The sequence below is a fragment of the Agelaius phoeniceus genome, chromosome 2 (assembly GCF_051311805.1).
Source record: "Agelaius phoeniceus isolate bAgePho1 chromosome 2, bAgePho1.hap1, whole genome shotgun sequence".
Classification (NCBI taxonomy): Eukaryota; Metazoa; Chordata; class Aves; order Passeriformes; family Icteridae; genus Agelaius; species Agelaius phoeniceus.
In genome coordinates, this window is record NC_135266.1 from 112,841,781 (window position 1) to 112,858,137 (window position 16,357).

The window sequence follows — 16,357 nt, forward strand, 5'->3', positions numbered from 1 at the left end:
ACATTTCATGGTTTCTCTCTAATCAGAGCATGCAAACTTCCTCAGAAACACAGAAAACCAGATGCTCATTATTCTATGTCAAAGCAGGAGGTGGAGCTCTGGGAACAATAACAGTGTTAGAACAGAAGAAAGTTCTAACAGGGCATGTTTCAGCTTTATCCCCCTTTAATAAGTGATAGAGTCCTCTGTTATTGTTATATTTTTTGGAATTTTTTTTTTGTTTGTTTGTTTAGGATTTTTTTTTGGAAGCTGAGAAGCTTCAGAAAAAAAATGAAAATAATAATTATCTAACTATTTCCCCTGTATTTTACCACTTTAAAATGTAGCTAAAAATTGTTTATCCAACAAGCAGTTGTTTAATTAGTTTCATGTAAATTGTTTTAACTTAATGACCAATCACCATCCGACTGCGACAAAACTCTAAAAGCAATCACGAATTTTCATTGCCATTCTTTATAACCTTCTGAAGGTATCCTTTCTCTATTCTTTAATATAATTTTAGTGTAACATTCTTTAATAGAATAGAATAGAATAGAGCAGAGTAGACTAGAATAATAAAGTAACCTTCTGAAAACATAGAGTCAAATTCTCAATCCCTCCTTCGTCCTAAAAACCCCAAAAATACCACAGTCCTCCCTGGTGGAGATTTTATAGTATCTTATAAACTCTTGAGCTGACTGGAGAAGTACCAGCACCACAGACTTGCCCCAGTCCCACTCACTCCTTGGTCTTTTCATCTCGATTGAATGGAAGACGCAGGGGATGCCGGGGCCACGGCCCCAGACAGTCACCACCAGTTCTCACCTGCATCCTGCACGTGCACAGCCACCATCCCTGACTCCTCCTGGGCCAGCCGGTACCAGACGCCGTTGGGATCCGCCAGCCACTCCTCCACTCGGCACGAGTAGTTGCCCGTGTCGGCACTGCCGGCCTGCAGCACCGTCAGCCGGAAAAGCACCGCCGAGAGCCTCTGGAAGCGCAGGCGGCCCTCCCAGCGACCAGCCTCGGGGCTGAAGATGGCATCAGGGCCCACACTCAGCACTGCTTCCCTCTCTTCCTCCTCCTCCTCCTCCTCCCCCTGCTCCGTGTGGTCGCCCGCCTCCTTGGCCCGCAGGCTGTACCACGTCACTGCAAAGTGGGACTCGGGGCTGGAGCGGGACAGGATGCTGCAGTCCAGAGGGAAGGACTCCTTCTCCTGCACCGTGAGGTTGGCCGTGGCTGTGTCCACCTGCAAGGTGGGATCTGAGATGACAAGATGACAAAAATCAAGAGGTGAGTGCTGAGATATCATCAAAACCACCCTATCTCAACACAAGTTGTCATGACTCTGGTGCTGGGAACAATCCAAGCAAAACCCAAATCTTGATGCAGCCTGCCAAGACTCACAGAGACCTCTGAGGCCAACCCTGCAGGCACGGCATCCTCACCTCACCACGCACCATCTGGCACGGGGTCAAACAGGCGCTGGCTGCAAGCACCATCCTACCCCTGCCCACCCTCACCCCAGCTAAGGGAAACAAGGAGAAAGCTGCTGCAGCTCATCCAGACATGCTATGTGTCAGGATACCAAGGTCTGGTGCATGTGCTGAGGAGCCATGTGCTATTCCTCCCCAGCTACTGCTGCATAGAACATTGCACTTCCTGCTTTTAATTTCTTTGAGAGTGCTCAAAGGATTTGAAAATCATTATGACAGAAGAGAAGACCATTTCCAGCAGCTTGGAAAGTCATTTAGCTAAGAGGTTCCTCCACAGATGTGGTCTCAACACTGATGCAGCAAGGATGCTCCAGAAGTATTCCTCATTTTTTTTCCTCTAGTGCTTGCTGCAAGGCTAAAGAGATGTTTTTACCTAACAGAGACACAGTGGCCAGAACCCATGATGAGTTGATTAAAGGCTGACTTCAAGAGCAATTAACATTTGGTTTAGTCATCTTGCCAGGGAGCACATACTCCAGGGATCACAATCAGTCTGGATCTAAGCTCTCATTTAAAGATTAAAAAGCCCTTTCCAAAGTGGGAGCTGAGCAGGAAGGGCAAGTCGATAGCTCACCAAAGAGAGAGGCACTTTCTTCTCCAGTGAGGAGAGCTGGGCAAGCCCTCCCTTGTGCAGACCCTGGGTGTCTCTCAGGAGGGAGCTGCTGTCCCTCAGCTCTCATCAGCCACAGAGCTGCTGTGCCCAGTGGGCTTCTCATTACAGCACCTACCCAAACCTTTTTAAATGGTCCTGTGAGGAAAACCTCAATTAAGGCCAGAGCTCTTGAGGCCATAAGCAATATGAGTATTTGCAGTTCACACCTTCCCAAAGACTCCTGAGCAGAAACAGGAATGAGTTAAGTCATGAAATTTTGGGGACTAGGAAGGTAAAAAGGAGGAAGGGGAGGAAATGGCTTATCAAAACTAACACAAAGCCTCCCTCACCTTTAGGGGTTAAACAGAGAGAGGAGAATTGATGTCTGAAGGTGCTAAGAGGTTTTCCCCCCCCTTGCTGATGATTATAGCCCTGACAGATGAGGCTGGAGATCCTCACTAATGAGACATGAGTCACAAGCACAGTTAGTCATTTTGTTAAGTACTGACTGCTATGAAACAAAAACAAACAACAACAAAGCACTTCTAGAAAAAAAAAATCTTCAATTAGTGAACTCCCAACTCCCTCTCTTCTTCCCACTCCTCATTCTTCTGCAATTCAAGAGGAGCCTCAGAGATTTTTCCTGCTGTTCATTATCCCCTCCATCAGGGCTGGCAATTATCACACTGGATGGAGAGCTGTACTGACAACCCAGCAGGGACAGGGATTGCCTGGGGAGGTCTCTCTGCTCAAGCCACTTTGGCCAGCAAAACTTCCCAAGCAAAGACGTGGCAGATAAGAGCTCTGCTGTCCCCAGCTCCTCCTCCACAGTACAAATCTCTGCCAGGAATGACCACTAAAATCTTTCCAGAACCTCATGCTTTTGCCAGCTCTGCTGCACAGTTACAAGGCTGATCTCTTGCTGGAATGGGCAGCCACGAAGCACTGCAGAACATGCAGAGTGGTTGCTTTAGAACCTGGAAAGTACTCAGTGAAGGAGGACTGTACTGTTGTCCTACAGCCTTTGAGAAAGACATTTAATCTTGAGTCATATGCCTCAAAAACTAGAGAATTTGTATTTTCCAAGGTAAAATGCCTTTGCATCTTATCTGTGGTTAAAACAGGCAAAACTTAGCAGAGTACTCTGGGAATCTGCTTTTAAGGGTTCAGGAGTCCACCAGTGCTGGTCAGTTTTAAGAACCACCTTTTGGGAGCACAGGAGCAGACAGCTCCACTGTGTCCTAAGTCAAACAACGTTGGCTGAACAGCAACTCCATGTGGAGCTCAAGAGGAGAAAGAAATTGAATGATCTCTGGAAATGAGGCTCTGCAGGAAGATTACAGAGCTGTAGTTCACATATGCAGGGAGAAGAGACAAATGTCAAAGCTCAATTAGAGCTGAAATTGGTCAGTGTAGTATCAGCACCTTTTTAAAGCTGTTAATGGCAAGAAGATGCCTGAAGAAAATGTTGAACTGATACCTGTTGAAGACAGTTACCTATTTAACAGGGATGAAGAAAAGGCAGAGGCATTCAATGTTTTTTTGCCTTGGTCTTCTATAATACTGATAGACCTTGGGCTGCCCAGTCCCATGAGTCAGAGGGCCCTGAGTGCAGGAACTTTTCCATCCACAGACTCTGAAATTGTGAGGGATCAGCTATGTCAGCCAAGTGTCCACAAGTCCATGGGGCCTGATGGGACTCATCAGGTGTTATGGCAGAACTCCTCCTGAAAATACCCAAGGGCCTTGGGAGTCTGGGGAAGTGCTTTTTGGCTGGAAGCTGGCCAGTATATACTCCAATTTACAAGAAGGACACGAGAGAAGACACAGGCAACTACAGACGTGTCAGTCTAACCTGAGTTCCTGGAAAAACTATGGAGAAGATTATTCTGGGTACTACTGAAAGGCATTTACAGAAGCATGCAGTCATCAGACACAGCCAACATGGCTTCACAGAGGGGAAGTCCGGTTAAATAATTTCATATCCTTGTGTCACCTGCTGTGTCAGTGGATGAAGGGAAGGCAGCGGATGCAGTTTTTCAATTTCAGAAGGCTTTTCATATTGTCCCTCACAGCACCCTTCCAGCTGTGGGATGGGGGAGTTCATGGTGCATTGCCTAAAGAACTGGCTGAAGGGCAGAGTTCAAAGGGATACAGTGAATGGGGCTACTTCTGGCTTGTAACTGGTCACCAGTGGTGTTCCTCAGGGTTCAATTTTAGGGCCAGTGCTGTTCAATATATTTATCAAAGATCTGGATACAGGAGTTGAATGCACCATTAGCAAATTTGTTGACAATACCAAACTGGGAGGTGCTGCTGATTCTCTTGAAGGACAAGAGGCCTTACAAAGTGATCTAGATAGATTGGAGCTCTGGACTTTAACTAATGGAATGGAATTTAACAAGTTGAACTGACTGGATTTTACACCTAGGTCCAAGTAGCACCATGCACAAGTAGAACTAGGAGAGGAGTTGCTAGAGAGCAGCCCTGCAGAAAGGGATCTGGGGTTGCTGGTTGACAGCAAGCTCAGTAAGACTCAGCAGTGTGCCTCCACTGGCCTCTTCTCATAAAAGGACCTTGCCCCTGGGGCACACACCTGGGAAGCACAGGTAGCTTCTTCCATCCTATTCTCAATCAAAATGTGAGTAAAACCAGGAGCCTACCCTATTTAACCTGCCAAAAGTACTGAAGAAAAAAAAAAGTAAATGCAGTGACAAAATGCCAAGCCCATCTAGTTGCAGTTGCAGAACTTGCTCTACACCCTTTCCAGAAAAGCAGGAGTGCAATCAAGAGGACATGGAAAAGGGAATCGGCGTGGTCTGTCCCGCGGTCCTGCCCTGTGCCTGGACCCAGTGTCACTGACAGACAGACGGCAATTCGTGTGTGCCCCAGAGGACACAAGGCTGCTCAGGGCAGGTGGCCCCAGATGCCACTGACCTGGCTGCCTGACGGTGAGGGTGCTGAGCCCGGAGAGCTGCTCGGCGCGCTTGTACCAGCGCTCGCTGGGGTCGAGCAGCCACTCCTCCACGCGGCAGCCGTAGGCGCCGCTGTCGCGCACGGTGCAGTTGTGGATGGAGAGCAGGAAGAGGCCGGGGGCCGGGCTCTCCAGGTGCAGCCGGCCCCGCAGGTCGCCCAGCGCCGCCGGCTCCCCGTAGTGCAGCGTGCTCTGCCGGCTCAGCCAGGCCAGCACCTCCCTGTCGGCGCGGCCCGGCCGCCACACGGACCACTCCACCGAGAGCTGGGATGAGGGGCTGCTGCGGTTCTTCACCAGGCACTCCAGGGTCACCCACTCGTTCTCCAGCACCGTCATGTTCTTGTGCGTCTGGCTGACCTGCAGGCGGTTATCTGTGGGAAAAGCCCGTTAGAAATGCAACGTGACCAAGGGCTGCAAGGGTGCTTTGTCACCCCACAAGCCTTTCCTGCATGGCCACGATCCTGGGGTGTGGTGGAAGAAATATGGAAGTAGAGGAAAAAATGACGGAGAAAAGAAAGGACAAAAAAAAATAGAGGAGGAGAAGAAAATAAGGCTTGTGTTTTTTAGGGTCTTCTGAAAATCTCAGGCTAGTCACCAACAATAACCCATTCAGTGGAGAGAACTGAAAACCCACAATCTCCCACCAGGACCTGGGAGGTCCTAAGTGCACAGAGACCTAATGAAGGGAGATCACACCTCACTCTTTTCTTGTTCTCCTCCTAGGATGAGGCAGTAGCCTCATCACACTCCAACCAGTAAGCCCCCTGTTATGGAAAAAGGAAAAAAACCAGCAAGGTAGAGAACAGACAGTCGATTACAGGGAAGCCCCGCTGCAAAACAAGAAGTGGCATGAGGGCACAGTCACACGCAGTGTTTTGCTGCCTTGGGAATGTCCCTGGTTTGTGCTCCACAACTTCATTGATACACGGGAGGGTGACTGGAATCGCTTTTATGCGAAATGACGTGTCCAACTCTCCCAAATCCCTCACAATTCTTTCCAGGGCCAGCCTGGACTTCCCTGGTACTGCTGCTGCAGCAAGCAAGAAGCACTGTACTTCCCAGAGAGAGCTGGGTGATGCAAATGAGGGACAGTCACAGCCCCCTGTCCCTGACCACCCCTCAGCCATCTTGGGACTCTGCAGACAGAAATGAGGAGCTGGCACTGGCAGCAAGCCATGCCCTGCTGTGCTTCTAGTGTGTGTGACCAGGCAAAGCTGCACTGGGGCCTATGTCCAACATCCCTCAGGCACCCTTGTCCACAGAGCTTGTGTCTAGCCAGCCAAATCCAGACAGAGAAAATGCACTAAATACCCTACTCCAGCCCTGGTACCCATCTGGCCTGAGGGATTTTATCTTCTGGACACAGGCAGCTGGAGCAAGCAAGGACAAGGCAGGCTTCCTCATGAAGTACCAATGCTCTGGACAGTACTTGCCTCTCTGCCTCTCCCCTCTGTCCCAGCTTGTGGGGGCTATATTTAGCTCCTCCACCAGCTCACCTTTATCAGTGTCATCCACTGCTCAGAAACCACCCACAGAGCATATTTCTCCTTTCCTGGCAGCCAGCTTCCCACCTCATTAAACGTTATTCCCATCTCATGTGCAAAGGGAAAAGACACAAGGCTCCCTGTGCCTGCCAGCACACAGGCACAGAGTAAAATTAAACTGCGTGCAAGACACAAAAATGCTTTCCCAGACAGGCACACACACAGGGGTTCTCTCTCAGTAAATCACTAGCTGACACTCTTGCTACATGATGCTCTCAAGGATAATGAAACCTGGGCTGGATGCAGTGGCCCTACAGACAGTGGGGGATGGCCAACCTTAATATGGGGACAGTGAAAGGCACACAAGCTCAGTCTGGAGGGACAGGAGTCACATTAAAGGAGGGAAAACCCTCCTTCCACACAGGGATGTGCAGGCACGAGGATGCAAGGACAGGGTGGCAATCTCACGGGCCGTGCCAAGAGGACCCCACCTGGCTGCTTGACGGTGACCTCGGTGCGGCCCGACACCTCCTCTGCCAGCTTGTACCAGGCGTGGTTGGGGCTGAGCAGCCACTCCTCCACGTGGCAGTAGTAGCTGCCGCTGTCGCGCACCTCGGCCCGCTGCACGGTCAGGCTGAAGAGCCCGCCCGAGGCGGAGCGCTCGAACTGCAGCCGGCCCCGCAGCCCCTCCTCCTCCGCGTAGGTGCCGTACTCGAAGGCAGAGCTGTGCGTGGTCTTCAGGATGAGCTTCCCGTCGGCGTCCGAGGGCTTGTGCACGTACCACAGCACGGCGAAGTGGGAGTCGGGGCTGGTCTGGGATTTCACCGAGCAGTTCAGGGGGATGGGCCGGTTCTCCACCAGTGTGATGCTGCGCTTCGACTTGCTCACCTGCAGCTTGGTCACTGCGAGGGGAATGGAGAAGGATGGAGAGAGGTGGGTCATTAACACAGGAAAGAAATTCGCCAGATTTGGGGTGGACCAGAAAGTGCTGTCTTGCGTGGATCCCACATACCTTTAAGACATTACTCAAATCTCTTCTTTCAAGCCCTATCCACTCCTGGATCCTCCCACTGTGTCCTTCAGCAAGAGAGGTTGCTTTTTCACAGTCTGACCTTTAAAAGACTCTTTTTAATTCATAGTGGTCTAAGGCACCAGACTTAGTAAGATGACTACACCCAAACTTAGTGGTTTTTCTCATGGTGAAATCATACCACTTGTACCTCAGGGCAATGAGCTGTTCACCAGTTCCAGAGAAAACCACTTCTGAGAAAGCAAATTAAATGAGACCCCACTGCTGTCACATGCCAGCCATTTCAGTGAGATGTATCCCACAGACATGCAATAGCTAGGGGAGGAAGTGCAGGCACAGCTGGAAAAGGAGAAAGAGCACCAGACTGGAAGGGATCAGCAGGGAGCAAGCTCTGCTCCCACAGCCAGGAGATCTGGCTCCAAGTCCATCACAAACTGCACAGCCTAGGACAAGCCACAGGCCCATCACCTCTCTTGGCTTGCCAAGTACAAGTGCAGTTCCCACGCTGTAGCTAAGTAGTCCCATGGTGTTGAGGATGATACAGCAGAATCATCAGCTCTAGTTCCTGTAAGGAGAGACACACAGATTCCCAATTCCTCTCTCCCTGTACAAACACAAGAGCCTCTGTTGCAGTGTGTGCTCACACTGTGCTTGTCACCCCAGCCCTGAGGCAGGGCACTCCTGTTGGCAGGGGAAGACACAAGGCGCCCTCCTGTGACACTTGTGCTCAGTGTGCCCTGGAGTCCCTGCCAGCCACAGATGGGGAGAGGGGCAGTTCCCACCCAGCCAGACACACCCCTGCTCCCAGCAGCTCTGCCACCATGGGCCTCCCCTCCTTCACCTCTCCTCACACCCCTGTTCCCCTCTGAAAGGGGGAATGCTGCCTTGCTGCTGACAAGCTGCAAATCTCTTAAATAAAACTTGAAGGGCGCACGGGTACAAGTGGCACGACGAAAGTGTGGCACCACAGGCACAAACAGCTGAAGGCTGCCAGGGGACGTGTGCCCATCCACACCCTGGAAACACATCCCACGCATCCTGTGTTTGTGAGGAAGCAACGTTGTCTTCTCTCTCTCACCAAGGCACGGGCTCCTTGCTCTGCATCACGCTGTGCTTCCAGCTTCCCTTGGGCACCAGGGCCTCGGATGCCTGTCGGCACAAGTGATGAGTGACAGTGCCCAGGGAGAGGATGGGCACAAACAACTTCAAATGGGAGGAACTCCCACCACAGCGACGCTTTCTGCGCTATCACATCTGAGATAGGCATCCTGGTATCGCATCAGACATTCCCCTGGAGCCTGGATTGCCCGTGGCTTTAATCAGTATGCTAATAAAGACTCCGTGCCTGGTGCCTGTGGTATGGCATGCAGACACTGGAGGAAGGAAAGGAGGGAAACTGTCCTTGTTTTTCCTCCCCAGGGACTTCAACCTAATGGAAAGAGTCAGTATCACCCTATTGTATTTCTGCCATACCCCAGACACATTCTTTCCCCTTTGTTTCACTCCAGGACAACAGCATTAGCCACCACACCCACCCACATCCCACCTTTTTGGCTCACCATTGGTTAAGAACGGCTATTTCGAGCATTAATCAATCTTCCAAGTCCCTAGGAGATGAACCAATAAAGGAGGAGGTGGTTCTCAGCAGTTTCCTTTCTCCCCCAGCCCCCTTTCCAAACAGTTTATTTTTAATTGGTACTGGATTATTTTCTGCAACCGTTACTACGGAAACCTTTGTTACTATAGCAACTGTGTATGTTAAGTCAGTAGCCCTATATCTATTAAAATGCAGTATATACACACACGCTGTGTGTGGTGGGTTGCTCAATATCAACACACACACACACACACACAAAGCCAGGGTACACACAGACCAGAGCTGCTGAGAGGCAAGCGACCCTCCCTCACAGTGCTCTTCCCACACTGCAGCACCTCCAGGAGATGAAATGAGGATGGCTGACACTGAGTAATTCTAATCTTAGTGTTTGGGGCAACAGACCCACCTTGTACATGACAGATGTATTCCAATGAAGCAGTGAGGGCTTGTTCCCAGACCATAATCACAGTAATTGTCACTGTGTACAAACAGCATGGGCCCCTGAGGTCATCCAAGGACTCTCAGATGGCCCCTCAGCGGCTTTCCCTGCTCCCATGCAACCTTTGGGAAGAAATCTTTTTGAGAGTAATGGGGAAGCAATCTTATTAACTCTGGCAAAAATGAGATCTTGAATTTCACACACACACACCCCCCCCATCCTTCCCAGCCATCCCTGGCAGCCACTGCAGCCAGCAGTCAGGAATTTGCCCACATTTGCACTGAGCCCCTAAGATATTGATGAGGTAGTGCTTCTACAGCTGCTCCCAGCTGGAGCAGCAAGCCCTGGCAGGGAATCACAGGTCTTCTCCTTGCCAGACTATACTCTTGCAGAGGTTCATATAACACTGTGCACGAAGTTTCCTCTAGATTAGAGGTATCAGTGATACGTAATGACATCCCTGCAAATGCACTTTTCATCAGACATGAATTATTTTCCTAAGGGAGGCACACCGCAGAAGATGCAAGCGCAGGTTCTGTTTCCCTCCCACAGAATTAGAGAGGACATTCTCAGTCTTTTCCAATTCTGTGAATGCCAAATGCTTCCACATCCCAGGGCTGGTTCCTGCACAGTACATAGGCACCCATCTCTTCTTCATTACCTTTTACAGATCCCACAGTAGTGATTCAAGGCTTTTATGGACCACAGGCTGATAACAGCTAAGCTGGAAATCCTGTGGCACACAGGTTGGGGCAGCCTCACCCTCAGGGGAAAGATCCTGGTTAAGACATGGGAAGCTCTGTGGGGTAACTCACACTTCTGCTCTGCCATGGGGCTTACCACCAGCCACTGTTCACAGATACACAAACAAATCCACAAAGCTCATACTGCATTTGGGAAAAATTATTTAAAAAGGAGAAAACAGATAATACTGAAGCAGGTGGTCCAGGGTAATGGGAATGGCACAATACAACACCAGGGAGTCCATCCATCTCTTCCCATTCTGGTGGTAAACCTATTCCAGTGCAAACTGAGTCTCTCCTTGCCACGTGCAGCCTGCTAGGTCACGTTCAAAGATGCTGCCATGACATGGAAATGGTTGTAGCTGCTGGTGCACCAGTGAGGTTGCAAGAAGTCTGACACCCCAGGCACCCAGCCAGAGAAACCTCACCCTACTGACAAGGGGGAAACTCCCTTTCCTGGCTTGAGGATTTGCCTAGGCAGAGAGCCAGGAAAGGGCTTTGCCTTCCAATGCTGAGTTGATCTGCTGGGCCCTAGGGGCTGGGGTTTAGGTGAAGCAGGGCTGCTCCAGCCCTATGTCAGGCAGCAGAGGTGGTGGGCAGAGCAGTGTGAACAGACACAGTTACCCAGCATTTTCTGCTGGCTGTCAAGGGGCTGATGTTCTCTTAACAGCCTCCCAAACATCTGCTCTGTGAGAGGAACAGGTGCCTGCGTCTAGGTGAAGTTATCGTGCATATCATCTGCAAACCATAATCCTTGTTGCCACAATGTCTCCTGGCTCCCTGGAGAGTGCCAGTAAAGAGGATATTGTACCTTAATGTACTGTAATTGGCCCTACATATGCTATTAAGGCTTTCAATTTACACTGGCAACAAGTCATGGTTAGAAACCTCTTAGTTTTTTTTTATCATTGATTATCTCAAGATGCCTGTGGCAGCTTCTGGTCCTCAGAGCCTGCACCTCTGGCTGGGACCTCAGGTCAGACACCACAGCAAGCTATGACACAGCCAGATCCTCTACAAGCTGATATGTAGTAGATGTTTTCTCCACAGAATCCATTCCTCAAGCTGAGCATGTGGTAAGCACAGTTACACAAATATTTGGGGGAAGGGAGAGCAGTCATCAGAGGAGGAGGACAGAGACAGTGATGTGATTCATGGTTTTTCTGCTGACTTGCTGCCTCTTGGCTCCCTCTCCTCTGTTTCCTAATCATCAAGCTGGGGTTACAACACTTACCTTTAGCAAAGCACTTTGCAACCTGTACCTAAAAATGCTGTAATAAGAAGATGCTCCATCTCAAACACATCATTATGCCTTGTAGGCAGCAAGAAAACACAACAGCAGTTTACTTCCCACCTGGGAGCCACAATTACCAAGTCCTGGGAATGGCAATGTTTAATTGCAGCTGAAGATACCATTTCCTCAAAACAGCCCCACACAAAACCCCAGAATGTTGCCCCTGCAGCAAAGGAGGAGGGGGCCATCCGCTGGGGAAGGAGCCAGCTCTGCATGAACCAGCAGCTGTGGCACAGAAGGAGGATGGCCAGAAGGAGGGCAGGAGGATGGCCACCACCATCCCAGAGAGTCCCCAAAAGTCCTGTCACCACAGCAGGGAGGCAGTGTCCCACTTTGGAGGCTGCTGCTCGCTGGGGAGAGCTCCTCCCGAGAACACTTTTGCTTGGAAAGAACTGATGAAATGTTGCAAAAAGTTTTCTGGGGAAATGTCCTAATTTTAAAAGCCTCCACCGAGATTTCACTGTGCTGAGGTGTGTGTGCAGGGGGAGCAGAAATGAGGCCAGCCCAACCTGAGCCCAGCCCTGGTTTAACACCGTACAGTGGGTTTAGCAGGCCAGTCAGGAGAGATTCTTTTCCAGCAGCACAGCCCCACGGTGACTCCTACAAGGAACCCCTCTCTCCCCAGCACACTCAGTGTATAGCCCTGAAGGGCACTGGCCAGGCCTTTGGCACAAACTCAGCCATGCCCTCAGCCTGTGGTCACATCGCAGAGGTGCTTCATCATTTCCCTCACTAGGCCTGAAAAACACTCAATTCCTGAATTCCTCCAGGAGGATGTTTGCCTGGGATTTAAGAGACCGGTGTGCAGGTTACTGTCACAGCCTTAGACATGTACTGACATTCAGACCCTTGCCAGCTCTTCTCCTTTCCACAAAGCAGGGCTGAGGAGTCTCCTCCACCTCCCCAGACACTGCAAGGACTCCTGCTTTAATGACTGAACAGAGTCAAGCAAGTACACGCCCAGCCTACTGATTCAGCATGCTGAGAGCTGGGTGACTCACGTTCATTAGGTTAGCTGAAATCAAACCAACATTCAAAAGGGAAAGATGTGCAAGTCCTCTTGGAGAGGAGGCATCAGAAGAAAGGCATTTACAGAAAGGAAGAAAACAAGATGCTCCTAGGAGGACTGTGCTCATTAAGCCTAACCACAGCACAGAAATCACAGCAAAGCAAAGACAAAGGCTTCCAGCACTGGGGCAACCTCCCCAGAGAAGGCAGGAACATGGCAGCACAGCTCCCGACTCCGGCTATTCTCTTTTAACTGAACACAATTCCTCCTGAAACTGGATTAGTGAGGTTGCAAATTGCATTAGCCAACATGGGCGGCTGCTGGTGCAACAGGAGCAGCAGAAAGGGAAATAGCATTAGACTTTGCCTGCCATTATTACTGCCATTATTAACTTGTCACTTTACTGTAGTGTTCCTATAACAATGAATTATTGCCTGCAAACAGGCTGACATGATTGAATTACTGGGAGAGCAGCTCTGTGGGAAGGAAAGACAGCGTTAACCCTTTCCTGAGGAAGGCTCAGCTTCAGCCCCCTCCCATGAGGTCAGACAAAAGAGCTGAGGCTGTGACTCTCACTACCAAGTGACCTGCATTTCAACATGTTCAGCAAGTTGCTGTGAAGTCCACAGCCCAGCAGGCAGCCCAGACACTCCCCAGCCTCACAGCAGCTGCTGCTGCAGCAAGACCAGCTGGGTATTTAAGTAGCTGTGCACGTCCGTGCTGACCATCACCTGTCCAACAGCCCTGCCCAGCACTCAGCCTCCAGCACAGGCACAGGACTGAAGGACACTGTGCTACTGCAGCCTGGGGAGTGGAGTTTGATGCTCTCAAAATGGTGCCAGAGGGTGCTGTGGCAAAGCAGAACAGGCACCTCTCCTCAAATCTTAGGGTGGATCTGCTTGCTCATCCGCACCCCCACCAGCTCCAGCCCCAAGTCTGATCATCCCAAAGCTCCTACAAGTGGCCCCATGCCCTGCCCCTCCCCAAAAGCAGCACAGTCAGACTGCAGACCCACCAAACACTCTGGGAGCATCTCTGCATGTGAAGACTGCAGGCAGTGACAAGGACATGTGCTTGGCCAGGGAGCAGCCTGGCATTACCAGCCGTGCTGGAGCCTGTGGAGCAGCAATCAAACCAGCAGGTAACCAAGTGGGGCCTTGGGGAGGAATCATGTGTGACCCAGAAAGGCTTTTTAAAGCCCAGAAGCCATACATCTGCCAGCACATACAGAAAAGGCAAGGATGGAAAAAGCTGGGGAGCTCACAGCCTCCCAGGTCCAGCCAAGGCTAAGGCAGAGACCACCAGCTGGGATGTACCACTGGCCTGGAAGAAACAAGGCTTTCCCCAAGAAACAGAAACCAAGTCAGTGTAAAGAATAGCAAGAAACAAATGTACCCCAAAGCAAAAGGCCTCATAAACCTAAAATCAGAAACTTTCCTGCAAAACCCTGAAATGCAGATAAAAGTTCTACATGAGAGAGAAGAGGGGAGGGAGGAATAAAAGATTCCCAGCATGAGTTGTGCCTGCTGTCAGAAAACAATATACAGCTCACTGATCACTTGTAAATTAAAATATGGAGATAGGATCACTGGAAGATAAATTCACTACCAAGCTACACTGAAGATAAAGAAATAAAAAAATAACATACAGAGATATTTAATCAACTCCTCGTCAGAAAGATTTCAAACAAAGGAGTGCTCTGTCAATTAGGAAAAAAAAGTAATTAAATGCACCTGAAGAGCAAGTTGTAACACACACAGCAGCACCACACACCAGCTCCCATGCCATGCTGGAGGCTGGATTTCCTGAGATATTTCTTCCCTCACAAAACAACGTGGCAGTTTTGTGCAGTTGCACGCTCAGAGCACAAGTGCACCCTGTAGTGCAGGGCTGACTTTCACACACGCTGCCTTTGACTTGGGCCATTTTCAGCAGCTCCTGCTGAAAATCTGAGTGCTGGGCAGACAGAGATGAGCTCCTAGGGTGGTGTGATATGTCATTTTCTTGCCACCCAGAGAGCAAGCCCTCCAGACAGACCTCAGGCAGGATCAGGAGATCTTTGGGATACTGCCACACCAGCCCCGCCAGTGTCAGGTACTGCTCTCCATGCAAAGAGAAGCCCCCTGAGAAGGACCCAGCTGAATTCATCCAAGCATTAGCTCACTCCACTCACCTTTAACTGTTCCCTTCCACTGGGCTAGCTTTCTGCAGGTGTACTAAACTGAACTGTGTGGCACAGCAGGACCTGTGCCAGCACAAGGAATGGGACAGGACCATGCAGCTGGCAGCCCACACTGGGGATGAGGATCACCATGAGGATCACCTCCTTCTGTGCAGCAAAGTGCCAGGCCAGCTCCACCTGCAGGAGTTTATTTCCTACCTGGGAGCCACTATTACCAAGTCCTGGGAATGGCAACATTTAATTGCAGCTGAAGATACCATTTCCCCAAAACTGAACACTCATGGATGCTGCTGCTTCCACAACTAGTGAGTACAACTACTGCTGGAAGAACAACCAAGTGAAATGAGCCATCTGTCATTTCTGAAGGAATTGTATTTTTGAACTTCTTAAGGAGTGAGGACATATTTCAGCATAATGGGCTATAGATCCATCATCATCTGAACTCCCTGCTTCTCTGTTAATTGGGACAAGGAAAACCACAGTAATTTTCTTTAGCAGCATCCCAAATGCCTATTTAAGAAAGTAAGATGGCCTTAAGAGAAAACTTTTATGTATACATACATATGTTGAAATAAAAGAACCTGAGCCACAGGTTCAGCATGTTTGCAGCCATTTTGCTGTAAGGAAGCAGATCTCAGGTTCAGTGAACCCAGGAATCAGTCTTTGACCAATGTCAGAACATGCAGTTTCTCATGCCAGGAGCAGCATTCCTCAGGATACAGAACACAAAAAAATGGTGTAGGTGCCATGCACAGGAATGGACTGCCAAAGGTGCTGCTTGGGCATATGAGGAGGGATTCTGCTCTGACTGGAGGGCTGAGAATGCACAAGAGCAACACTGTGCTGCTGCAGCACTGAGCCTGCTGGCCCCAAGGCCACTCACCTCACAGAGAGCTGGGGCTCCATGCAGAGACAGGGACAGGACAAGAGTGGTCAGCACCTGGCTGCAAAGCTGCTCATCACCAGCCCCCCTCTCCCTCAAGGGCTGCCCCTGCTGACTCTGCTTTTGAGATCTTCAAGGGCAGGAGGAGTACAAAGCTTTAGAGCTGGACACCGTCTAAGTACTGCTCACAGCAGAGTGTTTTAGTCCAAGGAAAGCAAACAGGGAATCAATGAGAAGCTAAAGGGTGTGGAGAGAGAGAAACTGTTCAAGACAACATCAAAGGAGGTGCATGTGCACAGACTGCAAACAGGCTGACACCATGGTTTTGTACATCCACGCTGCAAACAGGAGTGGAAAACTGCTCAGGAGATATCAAAGAGAGAAAACAGAGAGTACTCTGAAATGGAAGTGAAAAATTTGGATCCAAAAAGTAACCATGGAGAGAGCTAATTTGAAGAGAGCAACATATCCTGGATATGGCCCAAGTCTCCTGGCACTGTCAGCCTTGTCAGGAGGCTGAAAAGAAAGACTGCCTGCACTAAGATCAGTGGGCACACACAGAGCAGGCTGAGTCAGGTTAAGGTCCCACTAGGTGCAAGGATGCATTCCCACACTCCTCACCCTTGTGTAATGCATCTAAGATGCTTCATCCATT

The 16,357-nt window shown here is 50.0% G+C and overlaps 1 protein-coding gene across 1 annotated transcript in view; it reads right to left on the reverse strand.

Annotated features, from left to right (window-relative positions):
• IGSF3 (immunoglobulin superfamily member 3) overlaps positions 1-16,357 on the reverse strand; it is a 94,066-nt gene that overhangs the window by 2,929 nt on the left and 74,780 nt on the right. Inside the window, exons 7-9 of the mRNA XM_077174555.1 lie at positions 7,017-7,427; positions 5,005-5,412; positions 805-1,242 (exon numbers count right to left, since the gene is read on the reverse strand). Coding sequence (XP_077030670.1) covers positions 805-1,242; positions 5,005-5,412; positions 7,017-7,427 — 1,257 coding nt within the window. The remainder of the gene's footprint in view (positions 1-804; positions 1,243-5,004; positions 5,413-7,016; positions 7,428-16,357) is intronic.